Source organism: Rhinopithecus bieti, unplaced genomic scaffold (assembly GCF_001698545.2).
Source record: "Rhinopithecus bieti isolate Rb0 unplaced genomic scaffold, ASM169854v2 scaffold_20892, whole genome shotgun sequence".
NCBI classification, from domain to species: domain Eukaryota; kingdom Metazoa; phylum Chordata; class Mammalia; order Primates; family Cercopithecidae; genus Rhinopithecus; species Rhinopithecus bieti.
Genome location: NW_016810602.1, coordinates 2,667,214 through 2,680,000, shown reverse-complemented (window position 1 = coordinate 2,680,000; position 12,787 = coordinate 2,667,214). Strand labels below are relative to the sequence as shown.

The window sequence follows — 12,787 nt, the reverse complement described above, 5'->3', positions numbered from 1 at the left end:
TGGAAAAGCTGCAGACCCTCAATGCCAGCTTATGAAAGCAGCCGGGAAGGAGGCTGTACCCTGCAAAGCCACCAGTGCAGAGCTGCCCAAGACCATGGGAGCCCATCCCTTGCATCAGCATGACCTGGATATGAGACCTAGAGTCAAAGGAGATCATTTTGGTGTTTTAAAATTTGACTGCCCTGCTTAATTTCAGACTTGCATGGGCCCCGTAACCCCTTTGTTTTGGCCAATTCATCCCATTTGGAACAGCTGTATTTAACCAATACCTGTACCCCCATTATATCTAAGAAGAAACTAGCTTGCTTTTGATTTTACAGGCTCATAGGCAAAGGGACTTGCTTTGTCTCAGATGACACTTTCAACTGTGGACTTTTGGGTTAATGTTGAAATGAGTTAAGATTTTGGGGGACTGCTGGGAAGACGTGATTGGTTTTGAAATGTAAGGACATGAGATTTGGAGGGGCCAGGGGCAATATGATGTGGTTTGGCTGTGTCCCCCATCCAAATCTCATCTTGAATTGTAAGTCCCACAATTCCCATGTGTCATGGGAGGAACCTGGTGGGAGGTGATTGAATTATGGGGGTGGATCTTTCCTGCGCCGTTCTCGTGATAGTGAATGAGTCTCATGAGATCTGATTGTTTTAAAAAACAGGAGTTTGCCCACACAACCTCTCTCTTTTTGCCTGCTGCCATTCATGTGACTTACTCCTTGCCTTCCGCCATGATTGTGAGGCTTCCCCAGCCACATGGAACTGTAAGTCCAATGAAACCTCTTTCTTTTTTAAATTGCCCAGTCTCAGGTATATCTTTACCAGCAGTGTGCAAATGGACTGATACAGTTATATTTTATTAAGGTTCATATGAAATATTTTATATATTAAAATAAAACATTTCAAATGAACATGCAAAGTAAAAATAAAATGGAGGAAAGGGTGGTGAGCAAAGGACGCCTGGTGATGAAAGAATCTTTCGTTCCAGGAGCCTATCAGGACCTGGAGTCTGTGTTCTAACCTCCCTGCCACAAGCAAAGGACCTTTTACATTTGAAATGTTAGTTCAAGGGATTCTGTTGGCTTTTCTGCCAAGTTAGAAACATGGCTTTGGGAGTTGGTAAACAATTGAACTTTTGGGGGTAATCTCAGGTTTTCGAGCATCCTTTTTCTGACTACTAAAGGCAGTTGTTAGAAATGTTACTTTTCTGTTGTGTAACCATAGTCCTCAGGTACTGGATCATCAGATAAGAGAGACTAAGGGTTCTGCAATCTTAGTAGATGAAGAATAACAGATAAAGTGTTCCTCAGGTCCAGTATCTAGGCTTTTAGTGCAGGTTCTCCGGGGCCCAGGATGTATTTCTAGGGGTCCTCTAGGTAATAGCAACCATCAGATAGAAAGGAGACAACTGTCTAGCTCATAGGACTGGTTCATAGGCAGAAAGCACCTACTGGCCAGTGAAACCTGAGGTGTGGCACCACTCTTCTTCTCACAGCCTTCCTGGATCTTTCCCCTGTGAGATGCTGCTGCCCTAGCTGTAGATTTTCACCACACTGTCCCTCAATACCTTGTTGGAACCTGAGGAAATTTACAAAATTATTTCAGTAATTTGCAGCCTTTTAGAAGAAGTGACTTGTGCTAAATGCCAATTAAGTACTTCAAAACCAGTAGCCTTGGACAGTGGAATTCTCTTTCCAGTTAAAACTGGTGAAGCTCCTGACAGTATTTGTTTTATTTCAATGAACTTTTAATTTTAGAATAGTTTTACAGTTACAGAGAAGTTGCAGAGATAATACAAAAAGTTCCTTTACACCCCTGCACCCAGTTTCCTCTATCGTTAACATCTTACAATATATCTAGAGAGTATTTTTAAGACATCAATTTCTACCTTGTTTGGGGATGTGGACATGTTTTATTCACAAATATGATACCTCAAAGATTCTATGGACATGAAAGTATATAGCACAATTAAATGATTTTTCGTATATAAAGTAACCTGAAAATAAAAACGAGCGCCTTAGCAAAATTATGGACATCTTTTAAAATTACTGCCATGGTGCTTTGTACATCTCAGGGCTTCACAAATATTTATTGAAAGAATAAGCAAGTGAATGCAGATGCATTCTCTCTCTGTGTCCTATTGAGAACCTCAAGTTCTTAAAGCTTTCAGAAAAGGTCAAATTACCTCATATATAACTTGTTCTGCCTTACCTAGGTTTGAATTATTACTACTGATTGGCTTAAGACATAATTTATCCTTTCTTTTTTTTTGAAATCAAAATGATTTTGAGACAGGGTCTCACTGTCACCCAGTCTGGAGTGCAGTGGCACAATTACGGCCCACTGTAGACTCAGCCTGCTGGGCACAAGTGATTCTCCCACCTCAGCCTCCTGAGTAGCGGGACTGCAGATGCATGCCACCACACTGAGCTAATTTTTGTATGTTTTTGTACAGATGGGGTTTCACCGTGTTGCCCATGGTGAACTCCTTGAACTCCTGGGATCAAGCAATCCGCCTACCTCGGCCTCCCAAAGTGCTGGAATTATAGGCATGAGCCACTGTGGCTGGCCAATTTATTCTTAATGATACAGAATTTTTCTTGGCCCCTTCACCAGACTCGTAAAAGGGGCGCCCCATCTACTTGGTCCACTGTGCTCAACCCCTTGCAGGAGGGAGCATGTGAGCAAGCGAGCATAGGATCTGGCCAGCTGCTCTGGGTGCCAAGACAGGAACGAGCTCTGTGTGGGGCCTGTGGCCAGACCAGGCATGTCACCTTGAGGGGAACGAAGTGGCTCCTGGGTGAGGTGCCCGTGATCCTGAAGCCCTAGAAAGGGGTATTACGGCGCTCCTTTAGTTCTGCTGTCCGCAGATGGTGGTGTGTTAGTAGCTCAGCTGGCCCCTTGCCTCGTCGTGTGGGGCAGCCGCCCGCCACCTGCAAAGGCAAAGGGCCGGTGTAACAGCCTTTTTGGGTACCCATGCTTGGTGGGTCCTGAGCTCTTGTCCAGCATCCAAGAAGAATGAGGTCACGTGGATGATTGAAAGATGGTAAAGGGCAAGAATTTTATTGAGCGATGAAAATGGCTCTCAATGGAGAGGAGAGCTGAATGGAGGATAGGAAGGGCAGGCTGTCTTCCCTGAAGTCAGGTTGTCTCTCCCCCGAAGTCAGGCCATCTCCTCCTCTACCTATTGATTCTGGTGTCTTTATAGGCCCAGGATAGGGAGTATGTGCTGATTGGTTTGTAATTATGCGAAAAAGTTTAAAGCGAAGACTCCACTCAAAGGAAAGCATAACAGTGTAGAAAACCCATTAGGAAAGGGTAGGTATATGTAAAATAAGGGAAGGGTGGGGATCAATCAGAGGAAAGTGTGCCAAACAGGAGGACAAGTTCTCGGTCCCGTCCTAGGAATTAACTTGTAGCTTGACTTTCAGGCTTTAAACTATCTTTGGCATGGAGGTGGGGTTTCACCGGGGACTTGCCCCTATCTGTCTAGGCATTTGACTGCCTCCTGTCACTATAATTAATATCACGAATCCTTGGTGTTACCTCCACCTAGCCACTTATTTTAAACTACCAGTAGGTAACAACAAATGCCTATTATTTGCCCTGCTCACTGTATCCTGGTGAACACTAAAGCACACACTTTTGGGTTTTTAAAAAATATCTTTTTTCTGTCTTTAAGACTATAGATTTTGCTTCAATATACAATTGAGCAATGCTATATCCTATACTACTTTATCAAAAAAGGTTTCATCTTGGGGTAATACCAACATAGGCATTATTATATGGAAAAATCACATTTCATAGTGCCCAAATATACTTTTTAAGTCTATAAATCCAAGTAAACAGAAGAAACTGGAATGTTTTCATAGAGAAAAATAAACGGTATTTATTTGGAAAGTAGACGATTCAGCAGTTAATCTTTTTATATATTTCAGGATTCAGCTGTGGAAATGATTATGTCAAAACAACTTTCTCTCGATGCTCAAGAAAGCATGAAAAACACTGAAGATGAGCAGAAAGTCAATGAGCTGCAAAATCAACCTTTAGAATTAGATATTATGTTAAGAAATGAACAATTAGAAGAGATAGAGGTATGGAAACATAAAAACACTGACAACATGATTGCATCATTTATCCAGTGCAATACAATATATTTTAATTGCCAAAAACTTGCTTGTACAGAGTGAAAAGTCTTATTTAACCTTTGCCTGATGATCAATTTGGTAACTATATAATTATGTACTAAGTAAGTTGTATAAATCTTTCCATTTAGAAAGTAGAAGAGTTTAATGAACATTAGTCTTCTTTCTGTTTCAAAAGTTCCTAAAACTCAGTGACAAAATTTGGAGATTTTGACTTGCCATCATTCCTTTTCTTACAAGTATATATTCTTCTGATTCTGACAAATGTATTTTTCCTAACAATCAGTGCAATGAGGTTCCTCCTCCTTTGTTTTTACATCTGTGTTTACATAGTTACATTTATGTATTTATGTGCTTCCAGCTATGTAAAGTAATCTAAAAATCCAATACATGGCCGTATTTTAAAAAGTGAAACTGCAGCCAGACATGGTGGCTCATGTCTGTTATCCCAGCACTTTGGGAGGCTGAGGCGGGAGGATTGCCTGAGTCTAGGAGTTGGAGACTAGCCTGGGCAACATTGTGATACCCCATCTCTATCAAAAAAATACAAAAATTATTTAGGCAAGATGGTGTGTGCCTGTAGTTTCAGCTACTCAGGAGGCTGAGACAGGAGGATCATTTGAACCCAGAAGTTCAAGATTGCAGTGAGGTGAGATTGTGGTACTGCATTCCAGCCTAGATGATGGAGCGAGATCCTGTCTCTAAAAAAAAAAAAAAAAAAAAAAAAAAAAAAAAAAGAAGCAAACTATAAACGATCCATGCAATTAACACACATCTAAAATAGGAAAGATGGGTGATGTATGTAAATAATAAAATTAAGATGAATCTCCCTTTAGATATTGCAGAACTCTTTAAGATCTAATTGACATTAAATGCTGGACCCATGGTGAACTTTAGACTAGATTTTAACATGATTCTTGGGAAGAAAAACCTTTTAAATATTAAGGATATGGTGGTTCATGCCTGTCATCCCAGTCCTTTGGGAGCCTGAGCTAGGAAGACTGTTTGAGGCCTGGAGTTCAAGACCAGTCTGGGCAATATAGCAAGATTCTTGGCTCCACAAAAATAAAAATTAAAAAATTATCTGGGTGTGGTGACATGCACCTGTAGTCCTAGCTACGTGGTAGGGTGAGGTGGGAGACCTGAGCCCAGGAATTTTAGGTTACAGTGAGCTATGACTGCACCCTGCACTCCAACCTGAGTGACAAAATAACAATAATTTTTAAAGGTTACAACTTTAGTTACTCTGTGTGCAAATGAGTTACCCTCTTCTTGAGATAGAGTGTGTTATCTCAAAGAGGAAAGAAGATGAATGAATTAATGCATAAATAAGTGAGTGTTTATTGACTGATCTGTTTGACTTACTTTTAGGAATTATATACCCAGTTGGAAGCAAAGAAAGCAGCCATTAAGCCACTGGAACAAATGGAATGTCTTAACAAAACAGAAACTGGGGCCTTGGTTCTTCACAATATAGGATATTCGGCACAGCACTTGGACAGTTTGCTTCAGGCACTTATTACTTTGAAGAAAAACAAAGAAAGCCAATATTGTCTCCTCAGAGATTTTCAGAAACACCTCGCTGCAGTTGAATCCTCAGTGAAAGCCTTGTTGACAGACAAGGAAAGTCTAAAAGTGTAAGTGTAAACATTTAGGACTTGTATTCCTTTTATTCAAGCACAACCATCTGCCACCTTGGACAGGCCCAGGGTTTTAAGAGTTTATTTTGTGAAAGGATATTATGATTTTAAAACCACAGTATGGAAATTTATTTCATGTGGATGCTGTCTTTGTTTGGGCTGCTGTAACAAAATACTGCAGACTAAGTGGCTTATAAAAAAGCAGAAAATCATTTCTTACTGCGTTGGAGGGTGGGAAGTCCAAGATCAAGGCAGCAGAAGATTCAGCGTCTGACGAGGGCCTGCCAGTTCACAGATGGCACGTCTTAGCTGTGTCCTCACATGGGAGCAGGAGCCGTGCAGCTCTCTGGAGTCTCTTTTATAAGGGCTCTACTCCTATTCATAAGGGCTCCACCCTCATGACCTAATCACTCCTTAAAGTTCCTAACTCTTAGTGCTATTACGTTGGTGATTAGGTTTCAAAATGTGAATTTTAAGGGATACACATTCACACCATAGCAGAAGCCATTTGAGGAAACTGTGGGTTTCATGCAAAAAATAATTTAAATCATTGAATATGTTTTACAAAGTAATTGATGAAACAATTCGTGCTATAAATATCTACAAAATAGATTTATGTTCTATGGAATTCACTATTATTTTTGTCAAGAATTCTAAACCATGTGGGCAGGGGAGAGAAACATATGTAATTGTTTAGTATCAGCATAATTAGTTAAATAGTTTGGTACATATTGAATATATATGTATTGGAATGGTTTCTTTTAAAATATATGCACTCCTTTTGGCTTTGAAAATGATGGCAAATGGCATTAAATTTAGTCTTCATATGTAAATATTTTCTCATTATTAAAAAGTTTATTTTAGGCCAGATGTGGTTGGTCACACCTGTAATCCCAGCACTTTGGGAGGCTGAGGCAGGTGGATCACTTAAGGTCAGGAATTCGAGACCAGTTTGGCTAACATTGTGAAATCCTGTTTCTACTAAAAATACCAAAAAAATTAGCCAGGCACACACCCGTAATTCTAGCTACTCGGGAGGCTGAGGCAGGAGAATCTCTTGAACCTGGGAGGTTAGAGGTTGCAGTGAGCCGAGATCACACCACTGCATTCCAGCCTGGGTGATAGAGCAAGACTCTGTCTCAAAAAAGGCCGGGCGCGGTGGCTCAAGCCTGTAATCCCAGCACTTTGGGAGGCCGAGACGGGCGGATCACGAGGTCAGGAGGTCGAGACCATCCTGGCTAACACGGTGAAACCCCGTCTCTACTAAAAAAATACAAAAACTAGCCGGGCGAGGTGGCGGGCGCCTGTAGTCCCAGCTACTCGGGAGGCTGAGGCAGGAGAATGGCGTAAACCCCGGAGGTGGAGCTTGCAGTGAGCTGAGATCCGGCCACTGCACTCCAGCCTGGGCAACAGAGCGAGACTCCGTCTCAAAAAAAAAAAAAAAAAGTTTAGTTTATACTTGCATTTAATTGGGGTTTACTTTCAGTAATAGCCCTTGAGGAAACAATTTTAGGTTAGCTTGATGATTACAACTTTTTCTTCAGTATCTTTCCCTTTGTTAGAAAGATGACAAGGGAGTTGGATATTATGGTAATATCTCTCAGTCCTAGACTAACCTTTATACAAGTACTTTACAGTTTACAGAATATTTTTATGTACGTTCTTCCCTTCACTCTTCATTTTTTTCCTGTGGCTATTCATTTTTAGGATACTCATTTTCTTTTTTTTCTTTTTTTTTTTCACTCAAAGTAAAAGCCAAGATACTCATTTTATAAGAGAGTTTTCTACACCAAGTGAAAGCCACAGTAAACAAGATTCTGATTTTTATTTTAAGGATAGATTATTTTTGCAGACAGCCTAAATTTTTCTGTGAATTTAGAGCAGAATTAATTTCTTCTAATGATATTTATCCATATTTTAATGTAGAATAAGCATTAAATATTAACAATCTCTATTTTATTCTTTTTCTAGAGGACCACTGGACAGTGTAACGTATCTGGACAAAATTAAAAAATTCATAGCATCCATAGAAAAAGAGAAAGATTCTTTAGGCAACTTGAAAATCAAATGGGAGAATTTATCAAACCATGTGACTGACATGGATAAGAAATTGTTAGAAAGCCAGATTAAGCAACTTGAACATGGTTGGGAACAAATGGAACAACAGATTCAAAAGAAGTATTCTCAGCAGGTACTGGAGTATGATGAATTTACAACCCTCGTGAATAAGATACGGGACATTGAGATTTCTCTGCAACAACAGCAGCAACATCTACACTTAAGGCTGAAGTCTCCAGAAGAACAGGCATTGAACCAAAGCATGATTGCCTTGACCACTGACCTCCAGGCTACCAAGCATGGATTTTCTGTTTTAAAGGGGCAAGCTGAACTTCAGATGAAGAGGATTTGGGGAGAAAAAGAAAAGAAGATTTTGGAGGATGGAATAAATAACTTGAAGAAACAATGGGAAACACTGGAGCCATTACACTTAGAAGCAGAAAATCAGATTAAGAAGTGTGACAAAAGGAACAAGATGAAAGAGACTATCTTATGGGCCAAGAATTTGTTGGGCGAACTTATTCCCTCCATTTCCCTTCTCCCAGATGACATTCTTTCACAGATCAGAAAGTGCAAAGTGACACATGATGGCATTCTAGCTAGGCAGCAGTCTGTGGAATCGTTGGCTGAAGAGGTAAAAGATAAGGTTCCTAGCCTTACAACCTATGAGGGCAGTGATTTAAATAATACCCTAGAGGACTTACGGAATCAATACCAAATGCTGGTTTTAAAATCAACTCGGAGATCACAGCAATTAGAATTTAAGTTGGAAGAAAGAAGCAATTTTTTTGCAATAATAAGGAAGTTGCAACTTATGGTTCAAGAAAGTGAAGCACTGATAATTCCCAGGGTGGAGACAACTGCCACGGAAGCTGAACTAAAACATCACCATGTTACTTTGGAGGCATCTCAGAAAGAATTGCAAGAAATTGACGGTGGAATCTCAACACATCTTCAGGAACTAACAAACATCTATGAGGAGCTTAATGTGTTTGAAAGATTATTTCTGGATGATCAGTTGAAAAACCTTAAGATTAGGACCAACAGAATACAAAGATTAATTCAGAATAAATGTAATGAAGTAGAACACAAGATAAAGTTTTGCAGAGAATTCCGTGAAAAAACGTCAGCGCTTCAGGAGGAGGTTGACAGTATACAGCACAATGAACTACTACTTAATCAAGAAGTAAATAAAGGTGTTAAAGAGGAGATCTATAATCTTAAAGACAGACTTACCGCTATTAAGTGTTGCATCTTACAGGTATTGAAACTTAAAAAAGTGTTTGACTATTTTGGACTAAACTGGGATTTTTCACAACTTGACCAATTACAAACCCAAGTATTTGAAAAAGAAAAGGAACTTGAAGAAAAAATTAAGCAGTTGGACACATTTGAGGAAGAACATGGCAAATATCAGGCATTACTAAGTAAAATGAGAGCTATTGATTTGCAAATTAAGAAAATGACTGAAGTAGTACTAAAAGCTCCTGATAGCTCTCCAGAAAGCAGATTGCTCAATGCCCAAATTTTAAGTCAGAGAATTGAGAAAGCCAAGTGTTTATGTGATGAGATAATAAAGAAATTAAATGAAAATAAGGTCTTTGATGACTCATTCAAAGAGAAAGAAATACTACAAATAAAGCTGAATGCTGAAGAAAATGATAAGTTATACAAAGTTCTCCAAAACATGGTATTAGAGCTCTCACCAAAAGAATTGGATGAAAAGAATTTTCAGGACAAACTAGAAACTTCCTTACATGTTTTAAATCAGATAAAATCTCAATTACAGCAGCCTTTACTTATAAATTTGGAAATTAAACATATTCAAAATGAAAAGGACAATTGTGAAGCATTTCACGAGCAAGTTTGGACAGAAATGTGCAGTATTAAAGCTGTAACTGCTATTGATAAGCAAAGAGAAGAAGAAAACTCTTCTGAAGCGAGTGATGTGGAGACAAAACTACGTGAGTTTGAAGATCTTCAGATGCAGCTTAACACAAGCATTGATTTGCGCACAGTAAGTTTTACAAATTGGGCAGTCAGTGGCCGGGTGCGGGAGCTCACGCCTGTAATACCAGCATTTTGGGAGACCAAGGCTGGCAGATCACTTGAGGCCAGGTAGAGACCAGCCTGGCCAACATGGCAAAACTGCATCTCTACTAAAAATACAAAAAAAAACAAAAAAAATTAGCTGGGTATGGTGGCACATGCTTGTAATCCCAGCTACTCGGGAGGCTGAAGTACAAGAATCACTTGAACCAGGGTGGCGGAAGTGAGTCAAGATCCTGCCACTGCACTCCAGCCTGGGTGACCAAGTGAGACTCTGTCTCAAAAAAAATAAATAAGTAAAATAAAATAAAATTGGGCAGTTAGTGCATCTATTTTTATTTTGTGATTTTCTGTTTTGCTAATGTCTGTAGTTCTAAAGAAGCTATAGGTTCTACATGGAAATTCTCTACAGAAAGATAGCCATTTTCGGCCGGGTGCGGTGGCTTAAGCCTGTAATCCCAGCACTTTGGGAGGCCGAGACGGGCGGATCACAAGGTCAGGAGATCGAGACCATCCTGGCTAACACAGTGAAACCCCGTCTCTACTAAAAAATACAAAAAAATAGCCGGGCGAGGTGGCTGGCGCCTGTAGTCCCAGCTACCCGGGAGGCTGAGGCAGAATGGCATGAACCCGGGAGACGGAGCTTGCAGTGAGCCAGGATCTGGCCACTGCACTCCAGCCCGGGCGACAGAGCGAGACTCCATCTCAAAAAACAAAACAAAACAAAACAAACAAAAAAAAAAAAAAAAAAAAAGAAAGATAGCCATTTTCAAAAATTACAGTGAACTGGTTTGAATCCTGACTCATACTGCATCTAAATGCAGTGCCTTCTAGTTTAGAAAAGGACAAATCTGACTCCTTTATTTCTGTTTTCCTCGTAGCCTCTATTGAGCTCAGAACATTTTTTAAAATTTGCTTTCTGTTTTGTTTTTAGAGGTAGTAAGATATAATGGAAGAATTACAGTGTAGAGGGAAGAACACCAAATAATAACTAACGTTTATGTAGAACTTACAGTGTTGGAGGCACTGTGCTAAAAATTTCATGTTGAATTTTCATAGCAACTCTGTGAGATGGGTGCTATTATTAGCTGCGTTTAAAAATAAGGAAATCGAAGTTTAGAAACATGAAGATTTTTCTTAGAGTCCTGAGAACAGTAACAGAACCAGAGCAGGGAACATCACATTCAGGCTCATGGGCCAAATCCTTCCCACAGTGCCTGGTTTTTATAAATAAAGTTTTATTGGAATATAGCCATTTGTTTTTGTATTGACTGTATTTGTTTTCATGCTATAGCAGCAGAGTTGAGTAAGTTGTGATTATTTGCTCACCTGTGTTGGAAAGTGACTCCAACACACTCCATTCCCTTCCTTTTGATAGAGAGGATATCTTAGGCATCATTGAAATTCACACTGTGCTCGTGATCCGCCCGTCTTGGCCTCCCAAAGTGCTGGGATTACAGGCTTGAGCCACCGCGCCCGGCCGGCATTATTCTTGAGATGTTATTTTGAACTTAGATTATTTTTCTTATTAAATGTGAAAACAACTTTGATTTTGTTTTGTTTTGTTTTGAGACGGGGTCTCGTTCTGTCACCCAGGCTGGAGTGCAGTGACACTATCTTGGCTCACTGCAACCTCCGCCTCCTGGGTTCAAGCAATTCTTCTGCCTCAGCCTACCAAGTAGCTGGGACTACAGGCGCGCGCCACCATGCCCAGCTAATTTTTGTATTTTTAGTAGAGACGGGGTTTCACCATATTGGCCAGGCTGGTCTTGAACTCCGGACCTCGTGATCCACCTGCCTCGGCCTCCCAAAGTGCTGGGATTACAGGTGTGAGCCACCGCGCCCAGCCTGGAAACAACTTTTTTAATGCAATATTATTCACTTTTAAATAATAGTGTAATATTGTCAAACTGTAAATATGAGAATGCTAACTCTTATGAGACTTAAGGACGTATTATGAATGCACCACAAAAACTTAAGAATGACAGAAATTCCAAAAGTTTGACAATTTTGTCATAGCATTTTATCTCCTATTCACTAGAATGTCTTGAATGATGCTTATGAAAATCTAACACGCTATAAAGGAGCAGTCACCAGGGCAGTGGAGAGCATCACTTCCCTCGAAGCCATCATTATACCCTACAGAGTAGATGTTGGTAATTCAGATGAATCTTTAGAAATGCCTCTTCGAAAACAAGAGGAATTGGAATCCACAATAGCACACATCCAGGACCTCACTGAGAAACTGGGAATGATATCCAGCCCTGAAGCCAAACTACAACTTCAGTGTACTTTACAGGAACTAGTTTCTAAAAACTCAGCAATGAAGGAAGCTTTCAAAGCACGGAAAAATGAGGCAGAAAGGTAGGTCCTCTTCTAAAGGTAACCTTTAAGAACATGAGAGATCGTTTTAAGATATAATTAAACTATATTTTAATAGTTTTAAGAACATAAAATATAGGGTTTTTTCTCTATCATTAACACATGCATTAGAGATAATTTGGAAAATATGGTAAAGTGGAAAAAAATTGCAATGTAAAGAAAGCTCTGGTAAATATTATATTTCTTCTGGTTTTTTTTTTTTTTTCTTATTTAATATTGGGTACATACAACAGAGTGTTTATAAAAGTATATGCATGGTATAAGTAATAATGATAGCCGGGCGCGGTGGCTCAAGCCTGTAATCCCAGCACTTTGGGAGGCCGAGACGGGCGGATCATGAGGTCAGGAGATCGAGACCATCCTGGCTAATACGATGAAACCCCGTCTCTACTAAAAAATACAAAAAACTAGCCGGGCGACGAGGCGGGCGCCTGTAGTCCCAGCTACTCGGGAGGCTGAGGCAGGAGAATGGCGTGAACCCGGGAGGCGGAGCTTGCAGTGAGCTGAGAGCCGGCCACT

General features: G+C 40.1%; 1 protein-coding gene across 1 annotated transcript in view; it reads left to right on the top strand.

The window, feature by feature from the left end:
- The window catches only part of SYNE2 (spectrin repeat containing nuclear envelope protein 2), a 374,975-nt gene that overhangs the window by 187,166 nt on the left and 175,022 nt on the right, over positions 1-12,787 (top strand). The window contains 4 exon segments of the mRNA XM_017892401.1: positions 3,933-4,088; positions 5,511-5,776; positions 7,751-9,854; positions 11,928-12,250. Coding sequence (XP_017747890.1) covers positions 3,933-4,088; positions 5,511-5,776; positions 7,751-9,854; positions 11,928-12,250 — 2,849 coding nt within the window.